Source organism: Equus caballus, chromosome 14 (genome assembly GCF_041296265.1).
Source record: "Equus caballus isolate H_3958 breed thoroughbred chromosome 14, TB-T2T, whole genome shotgun sequence".
Taxonomy (NCBI): Eukaryota; Metazoa; Chordata; class Mammalia; order Perissodactyla; family Equidae; genus Equus; species Equus caballus.
The window spans coordinates 89,850,158-89,869,737 of record NC_091697.1 but is presented as its reverse complement, the minus strand read 5'-3'; the positions used below and the strand labels follow the sequence as shown (position 1 = coordinate 89,869,737).

The 19,580-nt window shown below is 37.7% G+C and overlaps 1 protein-coding gene across 49 annotated transcripts in view; it reads right to left on the bottom strand.

The window, feature by feature from the left end:
• The window catches only part of KIAA0825, a 372,314-nt gene that overhangs the window by 165,152 nt on the left and 187,582 nt on the right, over positions 1-19,580 (bottom strand). For all 49 annotated transcript variants that reach the window (XR_011425683.1, XR_011425670.1, XR_011425685.1 and 46 more), the window contains one exon: positions 19,043-19,137. Coding sequence is in view for 31 of the 49 variants with exons in the window: in XM_023617995.2 (XP_023473763.1) it covers positions 19,043-19,137 (95 nt within the window). In the remaining 18 variants the exon portion in view is untranslated. The remainder of the gene's footprint in view (positions 1-19,042; positions 19,138-19,580) is intronic.

Genomic DNA, 19,580 nt, shown 5'->3' with positions numbered 1-19,580 from the left:
GCAGAAATGAAAGAGCAAGAGCAGACACCCAGAGGTCTGCCGCAAAAACAGTCTAGGAGAGGGCAAAGTAGAGGGCAATTAGGAAAACAAGGAGGATGGTAATCTTTTTTTCCTCAGGGCTTTATGCTATAGCTTCATTTCTGAAATCATATGAACTTCCAAAACACGAATAATGTTTAAATATATGCTAAAAGTCATTTTAAAGGTAAATACTTGTTATTCTTTATTCCAGATTTTGGATCAGCACTCCCTTCCACTAGCTATATATATATATATATATAGTACAAAGTTTAGCTATATTTAAGTGGCAGAGGGAACCACAATACTCTCAGTACTATCAATAAACGAACGGTAAAGAACCAAAAGTTTCCATTCTAGCAATTACCATTTTCTGATGCATGCTTATTAGCAAAACCTTTGTATCACTGTACACACGATCAGTGAACAGTCCTCTGGATTGGAAGGGTACACTTGCAGGATATTCTGGTGCAGTTATTCAGATCTCTACCACCATGTTCCCACTGTATAAAACTGAAATTAACTGAATCAAGAGTGAATACTATTTCTATGCATTTTACCCAGTATATGAAAAGAAATACTTTCCTTTATTTTACCATGGATAATCTAAGAATTATTCTTCACCATCATCACAATTATTATTACTTTTCCAATTGCCTATTTGATGCCTGCACTAAGAATTATGAAATGAAAAATATTTAGTAATCTACTAATCTTAATTTGTAATTCTGTGATGTTTCTTTGGAAGGATTGATTTTGGCTGACAAAAATATCGATTCCTTCAAGAACTTAACTGAACAATGTCAACAATGACTTTTTAAGCATTTACAAAGTATTTGATTATTTCAACAAATTTTCAAATTGTTATATTAATAATTTATTCCTGGCTGCAAAATTAAATCACATGGAAAACCAATGTGACTTAAAGGAAAACCATTAAAAGGCACCAATGAATGACTGTGTTCCACCCTAGAGATTCTTATTTAATAGGTCAGTTGGAGGGCTGGGCATTGGGTTTTTTTTTTCTTACACTCTTCCCAAATAATTCTAACATGTACTCAGGGTTAAATACCACTGGTCTATATAACAATACTCATGTTTATTATGCTAACCTAAAAGAATAACAAACTTAATCCTACCAGGGAATTGAGATTTCTCAAATTAAGTTGGAAAATAAAATCATCAGTCTTTGAGATTCTTAGATCTATTAATATGGTTTATAGGAAAATTTGCTGGACCATGAGTCGGAAAGCCTGGGGTCGAGTCTGTTCCACTACCTACCAGCTCTATGAATTCAGTGAGGCCCTCAAGACAAATGTTTTCTAAAGTATAAAATGAGAAAATTAAGATTTACTCTAGCATTAAAAGCATGTTCTCAAGTAATTTCCAAGAGTGCAGAGTGCTCTACTTAAACGCTAATCAGAATACTTATTTGCTTCCATATACTAAAGGTAGGATTTAAGCCAGGGTGAACAAGTATGTGTCACTTAAGCCATCATTCTCCTCTCCTGTCTGTGGTAGACATTGCTAACTGATCACAGCACTACAGAAAAGACAAAACTCACCTGGAGTCTGCACTCAGGTTAAGATTTATTTTTCTAACTGAGAATTAAGTGCTTACCAGCTGTTGAAGGAGTTCAAGGATATGCCACCCCCAAAAATGATGCTTTGGTATATTGATAATTTTGGGCTGAAGACACTTGCAAAACAGCCAATACAGGGAGAGGCTTTCTCTGAACTTCCCTTAGCTGCCTAAAAACAGATCCTCCAAAAGAAACTCAATTGTCATAAATCCCCTCCCCAGGAGTTTCATCAACCAGGAAAGACGCACTCTCATCACAGGAGAGGAGACTAGAAAACACCACCCCCAGATAAACTCTGTCACAGACTATAATACCTCCCATCCATTCTTCTAAGGGCCTATTCATCCTTCCTAAAAATCATATAGTCTCTCCTAAGTGGCTTCCATCCCTTCTCCCATCCCCCATCAAGATGGTATATACACCCTCAAATCTCACCTGTTTTGGGGGGTATTCATTTTTTTTTCCTGTAATGCCCCTGTGCATGTAATATTAAAAATTAATTGGGGGCTAGCCTAGTGGTGTAGTAGTTAAGTTTGTGCACTCTGCTTTGGCAGCCAGGGGTTTACCGGTTTGGATCCTAGGTGTGGCCCTAGGCACCACTTATCAAGCCATGCTGTGGCAGGCGTCCCACATATAAAGTAGAAGAAGATGGACATGGATGTTAGCTCAGAGCTTATCTTCCTCAGCAAAATGAAGAGGATGGGCAGTGGATGTTAGCTGAGGGCTAATCTTCCTCAAGAAAGAAAACAATAATAATAAATTTGTATATCTTTTCTCTTGTTAATCTGCCTATGTCCATTTATTTCATAGACCCAGCTATCAAACCTAAAAGAGTAGAGGAAAAGTTTTTCCTCACCTACACTGTTCTATTTAAAGAGCTGATGTAACACAGTAGGCATCAGGGGACTAAAAATGTCCAGAAAGAATAAAAGATTGTTGGCACAGCTCAGAAGCAAGGACACCATGACTCACAACATGTGAATCAGGTCCGAATGGCAGGCACAGCCTCTTGGAGGGATGGTTTACTCCTACTCGCCAAACAAACTTTTTTGTCACAACCTAGGTTCTGATGCCAATTTACCTAGAGGGAGAGAATGACTAGATCTGCTTAAAGTTGTATTTTTTACTGTAAATTAGAAATCTGGCTTTGCAAAAGTTTCTTGTGAGTTTGGTTAGTGTGAGTCAATATTTCTATATGAAACCAAACTGTCAGATTTTCAAAGCCGAAGACCAGATCATACACTAGGATGGAAATACCAAGAAAAGCACATCCTGTCCAAGAGGTCAGCTGGGCAGCCAGCCATGAGGCATCCAGTGGAGAAAACATTTGCAAATATAACTGAAATAACTCAAATACTTTCTAAACAAAATTGTCCTATAGAAACTAAGAAAAAGGAAACTTTAAAAAGTGCCGAGCCAAAACCTTTCCATTTTTACCATTTTTTCATATTTAAAAATAATAATTTATATAAATGTTGTAATGATGCAGTTAGGACGAGAGTCAACACTCTCTGAGGGTAGGGCCCCCATCTATCTCATCCAGTCCTAGATGCCATCTCTCATGGTAAATCCTGTACCAAAAGACAGACTAGTCACACCATCTGCTGCCTCCAGGGAGATAAGTTGCACATTTCAAAGTATGGCAACATTCCACTATAGCATAATGAAGAAAATGAAAAACATATTAGCAAACTGAACACTTTGGGGAAATTTCATTTTCAAATTGTGTGCTGTTTTGCTTTTAAAGAAGTAAAATTATTAAATAAAATGTGTGAGAGGAAGCAAATATTCTTCCTTGTAGCAAAATTACGAATGCTTTTACTTTGTGAAAAATAACATTATTTCCAACGAATGCATTAAAATCACACATATAATCCACATTCTCAGAGCTGTTATGAACAAGCGTCTATTTCTAAATCACAACGTACTCTTGCTGAAATAAAATTTCAGTCCTAAATTTCCTGTTAGATTATTTGCTAAATGAGAAAAATGAACCATCAATTAGGAAACAATTCCACTTAGTTTCTTCTTCAGCAGCTCCTTGGGGTCTATAAATTTAGTTTGAGGCCATATCAGACCAGCCAGTTCAGAGCCACAAATGTGAACACGCTGACTTGGAAGCATCACTACCTCTGTTGGGCATTCCCATCACTGTCAGATGACTGTTATTGCTCAGAGAGAAACTGAAGCACTGAAGACCAGACTGTGTAGCTCCAGAACAAGCTGCAAGTACACTGAGAAATTAAGAGCAAGACAAATCAGGTGCACTCCTCATACTTGACCAAGGCCAGTATAAAACTAGCACATCTTGTGTGAAGAGCCATCAATCAGGCACCAAGAGTGCCCTCACAAAGGTACATCCCATTCGAGCCATATAAATATAAGGCAAATAGAATTTTAGTGACAGACTACAAGGTCATTTGATCTATGAATTACACAGGCCCTGCAATTGCTCACACATGCCTGAAAACCTTCAGGGTCAGATGAGGCCAAGGATTCAAAAGAAAGAAACCGTAACTCTTTCAGTATCTAGCTACATGCCGAAATAGAACATTTGCCCCTTTCTTCCCCCAGCACCCCTCACTCAGTTCAGCATCTGACTTTGTTCTAAGCAGCCTAACATTCATTCACTGGGCCTATATGTTGGGAATAGAAGTGATTTAAAAGTGAAAAATGCAGTGAAGAGACCATTACTCTAGCCAAAATAACCTGGATGCAACATACTCTCTCTGTCTCTCTCTCTCATGTTGTGTTATCTATGTCAAAACCTCTGTCTAGCCCACCTCTCACCTTGGCTACCTGGCTGACTCCTGTTCAACTGCCCGTACACAGCTCAAGTATCATCATCTCCTTGGGTATATTTCCTGATGCCCCTGCATTCAGTTGGAGTCAGTCTCCCTCCTCTGTGATCCTCCGCTGTACTTCTATGGTAACTTGCACGAAGCTCCATTATAGCTATAACCACCATAGCTATAGTAATTCAGAGTTTTTGGTCTGTCTCCTCCACTAGATTCTGAATTCCTTGACAGGAGGGCTGTGTCTGGCTCATTTATCTGCTGTGCCTGGTGAATGTTTGATGGAAGGATGAACGAACAAACAGTCACAGATCCATCTATTTACTGAAAGTCTTGCTGGACTGAATAATGGGATGGAAGTATTATAATCAATACAGTGTATTTTGTGCCTTATATAATACTTTACTTTCATCTGCTAACAAATGTATTCTCTGTATAATAAAATAACAAGAGTCTGGATTGTCCTTTATACAAAGTTATCTATTTACAGGGAGTTCAAACCATCTTTAAGTCCTTTACAGCTCTGATTTGCTAAAATGAACAACCAGATGTTCATCACTGGCCTTGGGCTGAACCAGATGAACAAATATGGCAAAGACATAATCCTGGTGAGAAGAACCTTCTGGGCAAGTGAGACAGGTAAACAACAAAACCTTAATCAGATTACTGACTCTTCCAAATCTGGTCAGCCCAGGCCAATTCTTTTACCCTAGGACTCTGATTGTTAAGAGGTTTTAATTCATTAATCTGGAATTATCAATTATTTGACAATAAGAGATCTACCAGCTTCCAGGTCAATTGCTAAATCCCATGTCTCTTTGCGGCTTTAGAAAACTTCCACTTTATAGAAAACTAAAATGTCCTATTTTTACCAGCTATTTTTCTAAATCACAACATTTATCCTGATAATTTTGTCTTTTAAAATTCGTTTCAGAATAATGACAATGCTCGAAGGATATTTTAAGGTTTAAATGAAAAGGAAAGAAAAGAACAGATTTGTTACTTCAGGTGGGTGGAATTATAAGGTACATGGTAAGATCAGTAACTTTTCCTTTACACAATGTCCATATTGTTTAACTTCTAATCTGTGTATATGTAATTTACAATAGTTTAATAAAGATTTTAATAAATGAATTAGCAAAGCCTCTTTCTCTCGGTGATCCTTTCCTTACCTCAGAAAGGTCTAAAGGCAAATGAAAGTTATTCCAAAATAGTAAATTTAGACTGGGAATCAAAAAGCATGACCTGCCCAGTGCTAGGCTGTCATCGCTGTGCTTTACAGTTTGGCAAATGAGAAGAGCCTCAGATGTCTGCTCTCCTCGTGCTGATTGTTTATCTGGGGAGACAGATAACCAAAAACCATCAGTGAAGACACAAGGAATCACATGCTGATATTAACATGTGTCACTTAATCTATAAATGCCCTGAGAATTTGGAAAACGAGAGTTTTATGATAGCTATGGGACTGGAAAGGGGCTTGATGGTGGACTTGAGCTGGCCTTGAAAGGGCGGACTTGGGGGATGACAGTCAAGAGAAACAGAGGAGATAAACCCAGGCAAAGATATAGGAGTCATTAACACAGATATTAGGACGTGCTTAACTTCCGAATAGTCATTCTCCTCCTCTAGCTATGTCAGTCTTCTCATCTGGAGCCCCTACTCATCAGTGAGCTGAAGTGAACCTTAGTCCTGATCAGGGAATGATGAGGGGTTCCTGTCTCTGAGGGCAGATATCTGCATCAAGTTTCATCACGCATGCTGGAGTCCTCTACTCAGACCCCATGTCTAGATTCTGATTTCTGAGTAACTCAAAATCCACAGCTGAACACAGGACTGGGTGCACAGCAAGTTTTTTATGTTCATTGATTGAATGCTAAATATTGGCCCTTTCTGCCCTGCCTTTGGCTCATGAATAGCCAGGCATCAGCTTCCTGTGCTCACTTCCTGCCTTGGACCAAGACTGTGCACCACACAGCCAGCAACTAATAAAGAGTGCTCTGGACATCTCTTCTCATTTCTACTTTTACTCCTTCATCCTGCCTTCCCCCATTTTGCAATTATCTGGGTGCTTGGGTTGTGTCTTACTATTACCCCTGGCTCCATGTTTACCCTTACACCTTACGCTGGCCTGCCTAATAAGGAGAATTGAATAATAAACAACTATAACTAATATTTATAGAGTATATCCTATGTTCCAGGCTTTGTGCTAAATACTTGCTGGGGTTAACCTTTCTGATATGCCCACTCAATAAGAAAGGAGCTGCTATGATCTCTATCATACAGGTATGAAAAAGGAGGCTTAGATGAAGTGGCAGAGAGATTTTGAACCATGGGCTTCATACTCCAGAGTGGGCACAGGGATGGGGGACCTCATTATAAAGGAGGCATTTGGTGGGTGGGAAGACCAGATGAAGGGAGGCCTTGAAATTGGGGCTGAAGAGTTTAGGTTTGGTGCAATAGGCAACGTGGAGCCACTCTACATTTTGAAACACAAGAGTGGCAGAAAAATTGATATTTAGAAATCTCTATATTTCACTTTAGCTTTTATCCCCTTGAATATTTGGCAATTTGTAAAACAAGTTTGTCTGTGTCCATTTATGTTCTACTTTTATTCTATCAGCATCAGGAAGTAATCTACACATTCATGGCAGTGTAATATGGAAAAATAAAGCAAAAATCTGGAAGTAATAGAGGAATGGCTGGTGAGATTGTACTGCATTAATGTGGTATAATGCTAAGTCATTAAAAATAAAAATTATGTCTCCACATGAATGAATGACAGAAATAGTTTCGTGAAAAATTTAGAACCCACAATTGTGAACATAGATCCCCTTGTTGTGACTGCGTGTTATATACACATAAAGAGAACTAGGAGATATGAAGGGTTGAATCAGAGTGGTGGGTAGATTATAAACATATTATTCCTGCATTTTAAAATGTTAATGGCATTTTCAATTTGTTTTAATAATAAAGGAAAATTTTAAGGAGGAAAAACACATTAGTCCAGCAGAGATAAATGGATTTAAAGTTAAGGCTAGACTAAGAGGATTCTAGGTATCAGGGGATGAGGGCACTGGACTTTGAGAGCAGAAGCATTGGGGGTAAAAAGTAATGGTTGAGAGAAATTTTCAGAAGGAAAACTCAGGGGCATTTGGTGTCTAACAGAATACAGATGACAGGAGATGGAAACTTTGCAAAGTAACTCAAGATTTCTAGGTTGAGGCCAGAAAAACATCAGTACCATGAATAGAAATCACATCACTCTAAAGAGAAGGCAGTTTTCAGATGAAGATATTTATGATGTTAGGACTTCTATATGAGATGCGAGTTATTACATTAAAATATTATTATGGTGAAAAATCAAAGTGTATGAGATCTGGTGTCTTACTGAACAATTAGAACTGGAGCTACGGATGACTCTGTGACATAGATTTAGAAGCTTATATTGGTGGCCTAACCCATTCTGATGACATGCATTATTTAGCTAACATAGCATTTTTAAAAATAGAATTTGGATGTTTTTACCTAGGTATGCACTCACCTCCCCCTATTGTATTACACAGTGCCTTCACATATTTATATTATTTGCCCAGCCCTTGCAGGCATTTGATTTTGATTCCTGGGATAATCCCTTAAAGCCATAGAAGTGAATGAGTTGGCTGCAGAAAAAGAGGTGGGAAGGATATAGAGAGTGTGAGAGTGGCAGTACTAAGACTAAGAGCCATTAGCAAAGCCTGAGGAGAGAATAAATCAGAATGTCTGTCTTAGCAGGAATTCCAGAAAGCGCTATAGATGTAACTGGGGATGGAGACAGAGAGAATAATCAATAATAGGGGGAAAAATCTCAAATCTGCAGAGAATCACAATATTGAAGGGGCCTACTCAGTACCAAGAGAAACCAAAGACACGTAGATATAATATCACTTCAGAATGACCAGGGATGAAAAAGTTAGTAAAAAAAAAAAGCATCCAAGGAGATCATAAGGGAAAAAGAATCAGCCTGGCATCAGATTACTCATGGGCAGCATAAAACACAGGAAGATATAGCTTCTTTATAAAGTGAAACATAAATATATCATACAACATAGCATTCTCACTCCTAGCTATTATTCGAGTGAAATAAAAAACTATGTTCATGTAAAAAACTATGTGAAATAAAAAACTATGTTCATGTAAAATCTGTACACAAATGGTTACAGAGGCTTTATGCACAATCATCAACTACTGGAAACAACCCAAACGTCTTTCAACAGGTAAATGGATCAGCAAACAGCAGAACATTCATACAATGGACTACTATTCTATGACAAGAAGAACAAACAACTGGAGGAATCTCAAATGCATCACACTGAGGAAAAGAAGCAAGACTGAAAAGGTGAGGTACTGTATAATTCTACTACTATGACATTCTTGAAAGAGGAAAACTATAAGGATAGAGAACAGATCAGCAGTTGCCAGGGATTGGGATGGGGGAAGGAGCTGACTATAAAGGCTGAGCACAAGGGAATCTTCTTGAGTGACTGTGATTGTGACAACTGTTAAACACCTTTACGCATTTGTCAGAGCTCAGAACTGTACAGCAACAAGAGTGACTTTTACTTTACGTAAATTAAAAAAAAACCAAAATGACTTAAAAATAGAGGTTATAATATATCACAAAGGTGACCAATAGAAGAACTAAAATTAAAATTTCAGTAGCAGAACTTGAAGACGGAAGGGAAAGAAGTAACTAGTGTAAGTAAATTCTGTATTTTTCACGGCAAGGAATCAGTGATATTAAATTGATAAATTTTTTAAAAGTTAACAGTGTAGCATATTCCCTTAGATTTATCAACCAAAGGAAATAAAACCAGAAACGGTTCAAGTGGTTACAACTAGAGTGGGACTGAAGAGCTAGGGAGGAGAAGTTTTGTATTGCATATCTTATCTTCCTGTACCATTTGAAATAATACATGTGTATGTATTGCTTATAGCATTACAAGATAAATTTCAAAATTATATTAGTAAAAATATCCTGGATACTAAAATATCTTGATTTAAAACATTTTTCAGCAGATCTCATATTCTGGGGAAAAATATCAGCTTTAGAGCTATACCCTCAAGGTACGTAAAGGTATGAATTTCATTTACTGTATAAGAAAGTACTAGAGGCATCCTAACTAATTCATATATAACACATCCCCCAAATACTATAATAATAATAATAATAATAATAATAATATAAATGTTAATAGAGGGAATATTAGTTATTGTTCAGATTATATTATATTTAATAGACATTTAAATGTCTCATATACATGTCATAGTAAAACTATCCTCAAAAAGAAAATTTCTTCTTTTTATGTTGGTATAGCAACATAAACTGAGATATTCAACGATGACCAATAAGCTTGAAAGCAATCGACGGTCTTTTTATCTCAGCCAAACTGAATCGATGGGCCTATGACAGCTACTCCTGGTGGAACGTATGCTAAAACTTTTTGCAGAAAAACATCACAGAGGCTTTGGGGTCTGAACAGAATTTGACAGGGGAAAGACTTAAAGAACAGTTATTGAAAAAAGAATGTACTCCGTACAGGCAAGTTTTTAATAGCTTTTGATCCACTGCAAGAGCCCCAAAGTGCCAGTATGTGAACGCATAATTAGGTAGGAGAAAATTCATTACAAAGTGAATTTTGGTTCAACTTGACAAGCAAAAAATTCTCCCAAGCTGCTTTTGAGAAAATTATTATACCTTCCTTTCATCAAAATGTTGCCAATTCTGCATTTCTGTCAATAGCATTTAACATATTTATTTAGGTTTTCTGTTTTCTGTCACACTAAAGTAATGAAGACCTTTGTTAAAATCACATCCCTGTTAACTTATACAACACATACACATATAATCTCTCCATATGTAAGAGAATCACTCTTTGCATCCCCACTGTGGTAGCCGTGGAAATGTGCCACTCATATCTCCTGTTGCAGTTAGCATAGTTGACTAACGGCCCTAGCTGTCATTCCTCCGCCTCTACCACGGCAATTGTGTTCAGGCCATGCTTCTCCCAGGCTGATCTTGTCGGTCTCTGAGCATGGTAGAGGTACTAGGGCCAGCCCATTCCTGCAGCACATGAGACTCTTCTAGTGTCTGACTTTAGCTCAAGGAGTCCCCATTGGCCTTGTCAAAACTTTCTTAGAACTATCCTGCTATCTGAGACTCTTCCTACCCAATTCCCCTTCCCACTCTCCTTTCACAGGTGTCAGATAAGCAACTTAGTCTGAAGGTTTGCCTGCCTACTCCTGCTTGTTCCTTTTTATCCTTCATGTGCATTTCTCCCTCAAAACCTTTTGTACCACTGATACCATCTTGACATCTGCTTGGAGGATTTGAACTGACACTCTCCCTCTGAAGAAATGACAAGCATTCTCTCTACATAAAGAATAACTTCAAAGAGAAAGTAACATCCATAATTTTTATGCAATTTATGAGCAGATTTAGCTGAGCCCCCAGGCTTCCTTGGAAATGTCTTACAGCTGTGATGCATAATCTCTTCCTCAGCCTCTAGCCATAGTCTCTAACCTGGCCTTCCCTCCACCTCAGCTATTATTAATATCCTAAAGTAGCTTTATGTCCTTGTCACTCCTTTGTTTAAAGGCTTTGATAAGTCCTTCAACTCTAGTGGTTAAAATTCAAACATCTTGAGGCTGGCCCAGTGGCGTAGTGGTTAAGTTCACACGCTCCACTTTGGTGGCCCATGGTTCATGGGTTCAGACCCTGGGTGCAGACCTACATACCGCTCATCAAGCCATGCTGTGGCGGAATCCGACATACAAAATAGGGGAAGATTGGCACAGGTGTTAGCTCAGGGCCAATCTTCCTCATGCACCATCCCCCTCGCCTCCCCCAACCCCGAAAATCCAAGCATCTTAGCCCTCAGGCCCCTCACAACCTAAATGGTTAACTTACTTCTCAAATTTTAGCTAGAAGAGGGCTCTCTTTCTCCCAGGCTGGAGACAAGAAGTATTGAAGATAATGGAAACAAAATTGAGGTTTAGGAAGGAAAGCTGGGAGATTCATATTAGATGGCTTTAATTTTCCTGGTAAAGTAGGTGGTGGCAAGCCAGCTGCTGAGAGGGATACAGGGATTTGAAGAGGTGAGACAAGTCTTATGACAACCAAAGTGACAATTCAAAATGAATTAAAAATTTTGTGCAGTAGCACTGAAGGACCCTTTGACATATATAACAGTCTCTAGTAAACTATCACTTTATTCTAAATAAATACCTTTCCTACTATCAAAAAAGACAAGAAATAACAAATGTTGGCGAGGATGTGGAGAAAAGGGAACCCTTGTACACTGCTCTTGGGAATGTCAATTGGTGCAGTCGCTATGGAAAACAGCATGAAGATTCCTCAAAAAATTAAAAATTGAACTACCATATGAGCCAGCAATTCCGCTTCTGGGTATATATCCAAAGAACCTGAAAATACTAATTCAAAAAGATATATATACCCCTATGTTCTTTGCAGCATTATTCACAACAGCCTAAGTGCCCATCAACAGATGAATGGATAAAGATGTGGTGTATATATACATACAACACATACATACAACAGAATACCACTTAGCCATAAAAAATATGAAATCTTGCCATTTGTGACAACATAGATGGAGCTTGAGGGCATTATGCTAAGTGAAATAAGTCAGATGGAGAAAGCCAAATATCATATGATTTCACTCATACGTGCAAGATAAAACAACAATAAAAAATAAATACATAGAGAATAGATTGGTGGTCATCAGAGAGGAAGGGGGTGGGGAGAGGGCAAAAGGGATAAAGGGGCACATGTGTAAGGTGACAGATGGTAACTAGACTTTTGGTTGTGAACACAATGTAGTCTATACAGAAGTCGAAACACAATGATGTATGCCTGAAATTTATATAATGTTATAAACCAATGTGACCTCAATTAAAAATAAATAGAGAAATGTCTTTACAAAGAAGATATGTATTCAAACATGTTCATTGAAAGAATAAAGTAAGCAAAGCTCTAGAGAAGCAGCAGAGTGACGTGGTTAAAAACACAGATGTGACCGGAAATCTGAGCACCATCCCTTAGAGTTCTGTGCCTCTGTGCCATAGTTTCCTTACCAGGAAAATGATGGCAATATGGTACCTACTTTATAAGGTTAGTGTAATGACTTATAGTTAAATATGTGCCTGTAATTCACTTAAATTATGCCAGTCAGGTGGCAAATGCTCTTGTTTGCTATCTTCATTATCATCAGTATTTTTACAGTGAATATACAGCTAATAAAAATTTGACCAAAGAGTACAAGCTTCCAGTTATAAGATGAAGATCTAATACAGAGCATGGTGATTATAGTTAATAATGCTGTATTATATACCTGAAAGTTGCTAAGAGAGCAGATTTTAAATGTTCTCACCACAAAAAAAGAAACGGTAGTTATGTGATGTGATGGAAGGGTTAGCTAGCGTTACGGTGGTAATCATTTTGCAATATATAAGTGTATCAAATCAACACGTCATACAACTTAAACTTACATGATGTTATAAGTCCGTTATATCTCAATAAAGCTGGAGAAAAAATTTGACCAGGAAAATGGTGTAATAGATCAAGCACCAGCCACAGAGTCAGAAGCCTTCATTTTAGATGTGGTAGATATACACAATGGAATACTACTCAGCCATAAGAAATGATGAAATCTGGCCATTTGTGACAACATGGATGGACCTTGAGGGTATTATGCTAAGTGAAATAAGTTAGAAGGAGAAAGTCAAATACTGTATGATCTCACTCATAAGTAGAAGATAAAAAACAATGACAAACACACACATAGAAACAGAGGTTGGATTGGTGGTTACCAGAGAGGAAGGGGGAAAGGAGGAGGGCAAAAGGGGTGATTAGGCATATGCGTGTGGTGATGGATTGTAATTAGTCTTTGGGTAGTGAACATGATGCAATCTACCCAGAAATCAAAATATATAATGATGTACATCTGAAATTTATATAATGTTATAAACCAATGTTACTGCAATTAAAAAAAAAAAGAAGCCTTCATTTTGAGTTCCAGATGCCATTGATTATCTATGACCTTGGGCACGTTATGTAATGTTTTGCAACCTCATTAGTACCTGTCTCTTATTACATAATGTAGTGAGGTCTAAGGAGAAGATTTGTGTGAAAGTACATTATATACCATAAAGGAGGACAGATACAAGTTACTAATCAGAAAACAATACACGTTTATAGGTTTGTGAGTTCATGTACCAAGGTGCTAACTTCAGATCAGAGTGTTAAATTATACATCCTAAATACACGTTGGACAATCTCTGTGCAAAAACATGCTGCTTTAGGAAATAAGGTTGGGAGGGAAGCCTGATCCTGTTTGAGAAGACAGCGATGGTGAGTACAGAGTCACTGAGTCAGGCCTTTTTGTAGAGGTGGGAAGAAAAGGGTATTCTAGGGAGCGAGAGCATAAAAAACCCCAAATTTGAATGCCATGGCATATGTAATGTATGTAACGGCTCAGAGGTGTATATTCACAAAGTCGGCTTCCCCTTTTTCTTAAACCTACCTCTCCATACCCTTGCAGCCTGCCGCTGCACCAGGAATTTACTGCTGTGAACAACTATAAACATTGTGCTAATGGCAGCCCTGCCCGAGAACGGTCATTGGAGAGTGCAGCGTGCGCAGTTAAAGGCCAGGGACAATATTTTCTACTCTCTACACCCCACAGGGCACACACACTATAATCTGATACAGTGTAAAGGTATTTTAATAATAATTATTATTAAAAGCAAACAATCAAATCCACAGATCAACAGCTCTTTTAAAACAAGTTTTCTAATCTCTGTTTGCTCTCAGATATACGGTTATTGTCCACCTGGAAAGGCCCCAAAATGATAGCCAGAAATCTGCCACCACCACCCCTTCTGCTGTTTCTGCCATCATATTTAATTGTGTTTGTTCAACTCAAAGCCAAACTCATATGCAGTATATTTAGATGGTTAAAATAGCATAGCAATCCACCGTATTCACAGATTATCTGCGACACCACAATTCTGGGGAATTAGTCTGGAATAAATAAGGTAAAGAGAAAAGGAGTAACATAAATTTGTTCCAGTGACAAAAAAAACAATATCAAAATGGCAATCTGGAGATTCGCCATGAATGAAGGAATTTAGAATGCTCCTTTTGGTGAACTCTCCTACAAATGCAATCACTGCCTCATTCACTAGTCTGGATTTATTTTAAAGTGGATGAGAAAGCAAGCAAGAAACCAATAGTAAGAAATTGTGAAAAGTATCTTTATTATTTCAAAAGATCAATGTATAGTCACTGTATTTACTCTTATATAGCATTAAAGGTAAAGGTGTAGAACTGATATATATGTTGATTTTCTGAACCTCAAAGGAGTCTATTTTCCACAATGGCAAACTTTCTAATTTGAAAAACATATATCATTGATATATGGAGCAGGATCTCTTTTCTGAGATTTCAGTTACTCCATATTCTTCAAACGTCTCGAAAATCAAAAATTTACAAAGGCTGAGTTGGATACTCTTGTCAGCCAATTCCACCTTAAATTTTTCAATTTGCATTTTTAGTATCATTTAACAAGTACAAACCCTATCACCCAAATGTCAAAAGACTTCCGAATTATGGAGTAAAGAACAGACTTGGCTGCTGAAGGTTATGCTGAGGTTATGGCTTGAAATGGATCAATTAATTAAAAATGAAGACCAGTGTTCTGTGCTTTTAATCTGAGCCAAACTTCACATAATAATAATAAAACAGGCATTTTAAACATACAGAGCTTAATTAACCTGATTTTCATCCAAATTTGGAAAATGAAGAGAATGAATATGCGTGTAGATAATTTTTTACTAGAGATTTTCCAGAGTGTACTTCTTGTTCCTCCATGACTACTGATCGAACATCACGTTTCGAGAATGCCTACTCTGCTCTTTTGTCAGGAGCTGACTTTTTCTTTGCATTCTCATTCCTAATTTGTTAATAAATTCAACAAGTATTACCCAGAGCTCACTATATGCCCCAAAGCTGTTCTAGTACTGAAGACACAGTTGGAATAAGATGGCCAAGGTGCTTTCTCATGGAGTTTATATTCTACCTTGGGGGGCAGGATTGAAGGACAACAAACAGAAATTAAGATTTCGGATAGTGATAACTCAATGAAGAAAACACAGTAGAGCAGAATGCTGGGGAGGCTGGGAGGGTCACTTTAGACAGGTGACAAGGAAAGGCCTCTCTGTGGAGGTAACGTGTGCCCCAGATGGACAAGATGGCAGTGACCATGTGAAGAGCTGAGGGAACTGCAAGTATAAGGACCCTAAAATGGGAAACAGCTTGGAGAATCCAAAGAACAGGAAGAAGGAAATGAACTGAGAACAACAGGAATTGGGGAGAGCTGTTTTGGGATGAGGCCTGATAGCGAGCAGAAGTCACATCCCTGCCAAGGACTCAGGCAGCCACTTCAAGACTTGTTCTGCCTTTGGAGTCAGCACAGAACTAGCTTATGGAGCAAAGGCCAGTATTGTCTCAGATATAGACATTGTTGACACCGCATAGCTCCTCTTTCATGTGTCTGAACTGTCCCTCAAGTGCTCATCTCTTGAGTCTTTGTCTCCTGAGCGGCGTACCTGGCCTTCAGACCCTCCACCTTGCTCATTTTCAGTTTATCTTCTAGACCCAAGGGCCCACTGCCTGGTCTCCGACCTGATACCTGTTCTGATCCTCACTATTGCTTTAGGCCTTGAGTCTGCAAAACTTCAGTATATGTAACCTCAGATATAACCTGACTGCTCCATCTCCCACGTCTAACTCCCCGTTAATCCTTAATGACCTGTACTGTTTCCTTACCTAACCAAACACTAATACTGCCATGTGCTAGTGCTTTTCTATGTATTGTAGCTTCAACTTTCAAAAATGCTTCCATGTCTTTTAACACTTTCGATTGTGTCAGTAATCTCCAAGAGGTAGATACATGATTATCATTATTTCACTTTAAAGATGGGGAAATCCAAAGTCGGATAGTTTAGGTAACTTTCCTAAGGTAAGCTCACAACAGGACTGGCCTGAGAACCCAGGAATCCTGCTTTTCCATTTCCATGCTGTTTTGGGGTGAAGGTCTGGTTCACCCTAGGCATTGGAGTCCTGAGTAAGTCTACAGAGGGTCTGCTTATGATACTGAATTTGAAGCCCAGGTACACAAGAATTTAGGAGGAGAACAGACAGGATTCCCTTCTCCTCAACATTTTTTCATATTTGTGTATTTGAGTTTACTTTTTTGGTAACATTATGTCTTCAGACAACATTTGCAGCCCCATATATACACTCAACCATAGTGTAGAGATAGATTAGTATAAATATATTATCAATTAAAGAGAGAAAAAAGACAAGTGACTTGTTTAATTGGTGAGTTTGGGACAAAGAGCTGAGCATATTCAGCTGAGCTGCTCTGGGTTTCCTTCTTTGGCTCTGCCGACCCCCAAAGATCATGTTTGTATGTGAGAAGTATCACTTATGGATGTGGGGTAGCATACACAACTTTCATTCTAGAAGCTCAGTGTTCTGTGGTCTCATTTTCAAATACGTATTTTGAGATAACCAGGTTGTCAAAAATTCAATGCACTATTTTTTTAAAAATGAGGATTTTTCAGATAAGTCCAAACAAGAGTCTCTTAGAGAAAATAACAGAAACAATTTCCTTACTGGTTCAATATTAATCAAGTCTCATAAATAACATTCTTAAAATAAATGGGAAAGTGCTAAAAGAGATTAAAAACTCTCAGGTGTCTTTCATCCTTCTAAGGTAGATCAATTATGTCCATTGTAGCTTGTGGTGTGCGGTAGTTTCGAGTAGAATGCTTTTCATACCATTCTTTAAAAATAAATCTAAGGTTCTTATTGGGATGAGATTCTAGCTGTTTCTATTAAAAATTCATGACACTTTTCCAAGAGAATTGTTTTGACCTGTTACTTCTGGCTAAATTTGTGGGAGTTTTTTTCTTTCACCAACTGCTGCACATACTCTCTCAGGGAAATAGGCTTTAATAACTATTGACCTAATTGAAGTATACCTATAGTTGTTAAACAAAAATAACAACATGCTATTTTGGTTAGAACACAAATTCACTTAAAAGTGAATATTATGCAGAGCAAATGCAGTAAGTTTTGAAGGATATGTTGCCCCTTGAGTACCATTTAGTGGATTGGAAGCAGCACTTCACAGCTGAAAAACCTTCGTAAAATATAATACAGTTAATCTACATAAACTCAAAACTTTCTGAATAGCAGGAAGAAAATGTCTTTATCTTTCTAGTTTGTTTCCAGACAGACATTTAATATTGTGTAGATATCATGTAACCATAGACTCCTCAGAAGACTTGGCCTCTCCTCCGCCACCCCCACCTCCCAACTCTCTAAGCAACTTTGGGAAAGGATGGGAGCACTTCTGTGGGACTTGTCATGAATAGGTGTTTTCTGAACTACTGCCTCCCAGGTGGTAAACTTGCTGGGAGAAGGCTTTGTCCTTGATGGGGAAGCTTCTGGTTGTTCAGCTTTGGCCATGATGGGTGGGTGAGCTTCATTCAGGAGGGAAATATTAGGAATACAATTGTGACCACACATCTAAGCTACAGCTTTTATTGGCAATAATGCTGCCTTTCTTTTTTTTTTAAACCTCCATCTGGGGACTACTGGAATCTCTCTCACTTAAGATACTTTCTTATGTGAACCCAGATTTCCCATGGATGATTTGACAATTCTACTATGTCACTGTCATTATTATGTTTCAGGAAAAATGATACTTAATATTTTTTTCAAAAAGATATGGAAACGCATTCTGTATCACAAAGATTATATAGAAGATAATTCTCGCACTTAACTATAAGCAAACAGATGATACTTGAACAGTAAAAGGAGACTCATACATATATATCTTAAGTGAAAATGTGATACTTGATAGAAAAATTCAATTTTTAAAGGTTACATCTTAAAATTTTCACTGAAAATTTTAAAGGTATTCAAAAATAATATGTTAATTGATTCAAAACAAAGAAAATGTTTATACTTTTGTGCAAAATAAATGACATGTGCGGATTCCTAGGGTGAAATCACATTACCATTATATTGGGTTGTCCTGGGGTGTATGTGGGGGTGTGTGTGTGTGTAAAGTAATATGCAACTGAGGCTATAGGAAGGCTGTGCCAAAATTACTGGCTGAAAAGCAAAATTTCAATCATGACAGTTTTACTTATGTTTCCCCTGATTAGACGAGTTGATTTGGCTTGGCACTTTGTATACATTCATTAAGTTGTTATAAACAAAGGCATAGTATTATAATGACACTCAAGCCAATAACTTTTGGTGTTTACAATACTGAACTATTACATACACAAAGTCAAAAATATTTAAAAAGACTAAAATCAACTAATTTCATCTCAGAAAACAATTGTGCTGCCTTTTGCAAATGCTTACTTGGAAAAACAGCATTTCAATAGCATACTTCACATAATTTCAGACATCCATATCTATATACACCTACATATATCCTATACATAAGGGATATATGTATCCTCTTCCCCCAACCAGATCCCCCAAGTCCCCAGTCTTAGTACCTGTTTTCGAGCAGTACACTGAAGGTCATCTTATCCAGTCCCAGATAATTTGGCAGCAAGTTTGACCAATTCCAGTTCCATTTTTTGATGGCTGACTGTTGATAAATGAGAAGACGCTATTGTTAGTTATTAATCAGAGTTAATATGATCAGTAAATTAAAGCTCCAGCTGTGATAGACTAACTAAGAAGGAGGGGGGCTAGAACAAGGACTTAGACAGATAACATCAATCATGTCCACAGAAGAAGGTTTTTATTCCAATAAGACAGCAATTAATTTATAAATCCATTTGGGGATGTAGTCATTATTTATAAAAATATAAATCAATTTCTTGAGTCATTATTCTCCCAAGTACTAATGGCATTTGCCCAACAAGTTTCTCTGAGAGAGTGACTCTTTGAAAAGCAAAGCAAAATAATTGGCAACTTTTTTATACGTCAATTTATAGTTGTTGTTTTTATCTACCACCCAGAAGTTTGATTAGAAAACAAACTCGGAATTGCTATGGCTCAAATGATAAGACACAGCTGAATTACAGT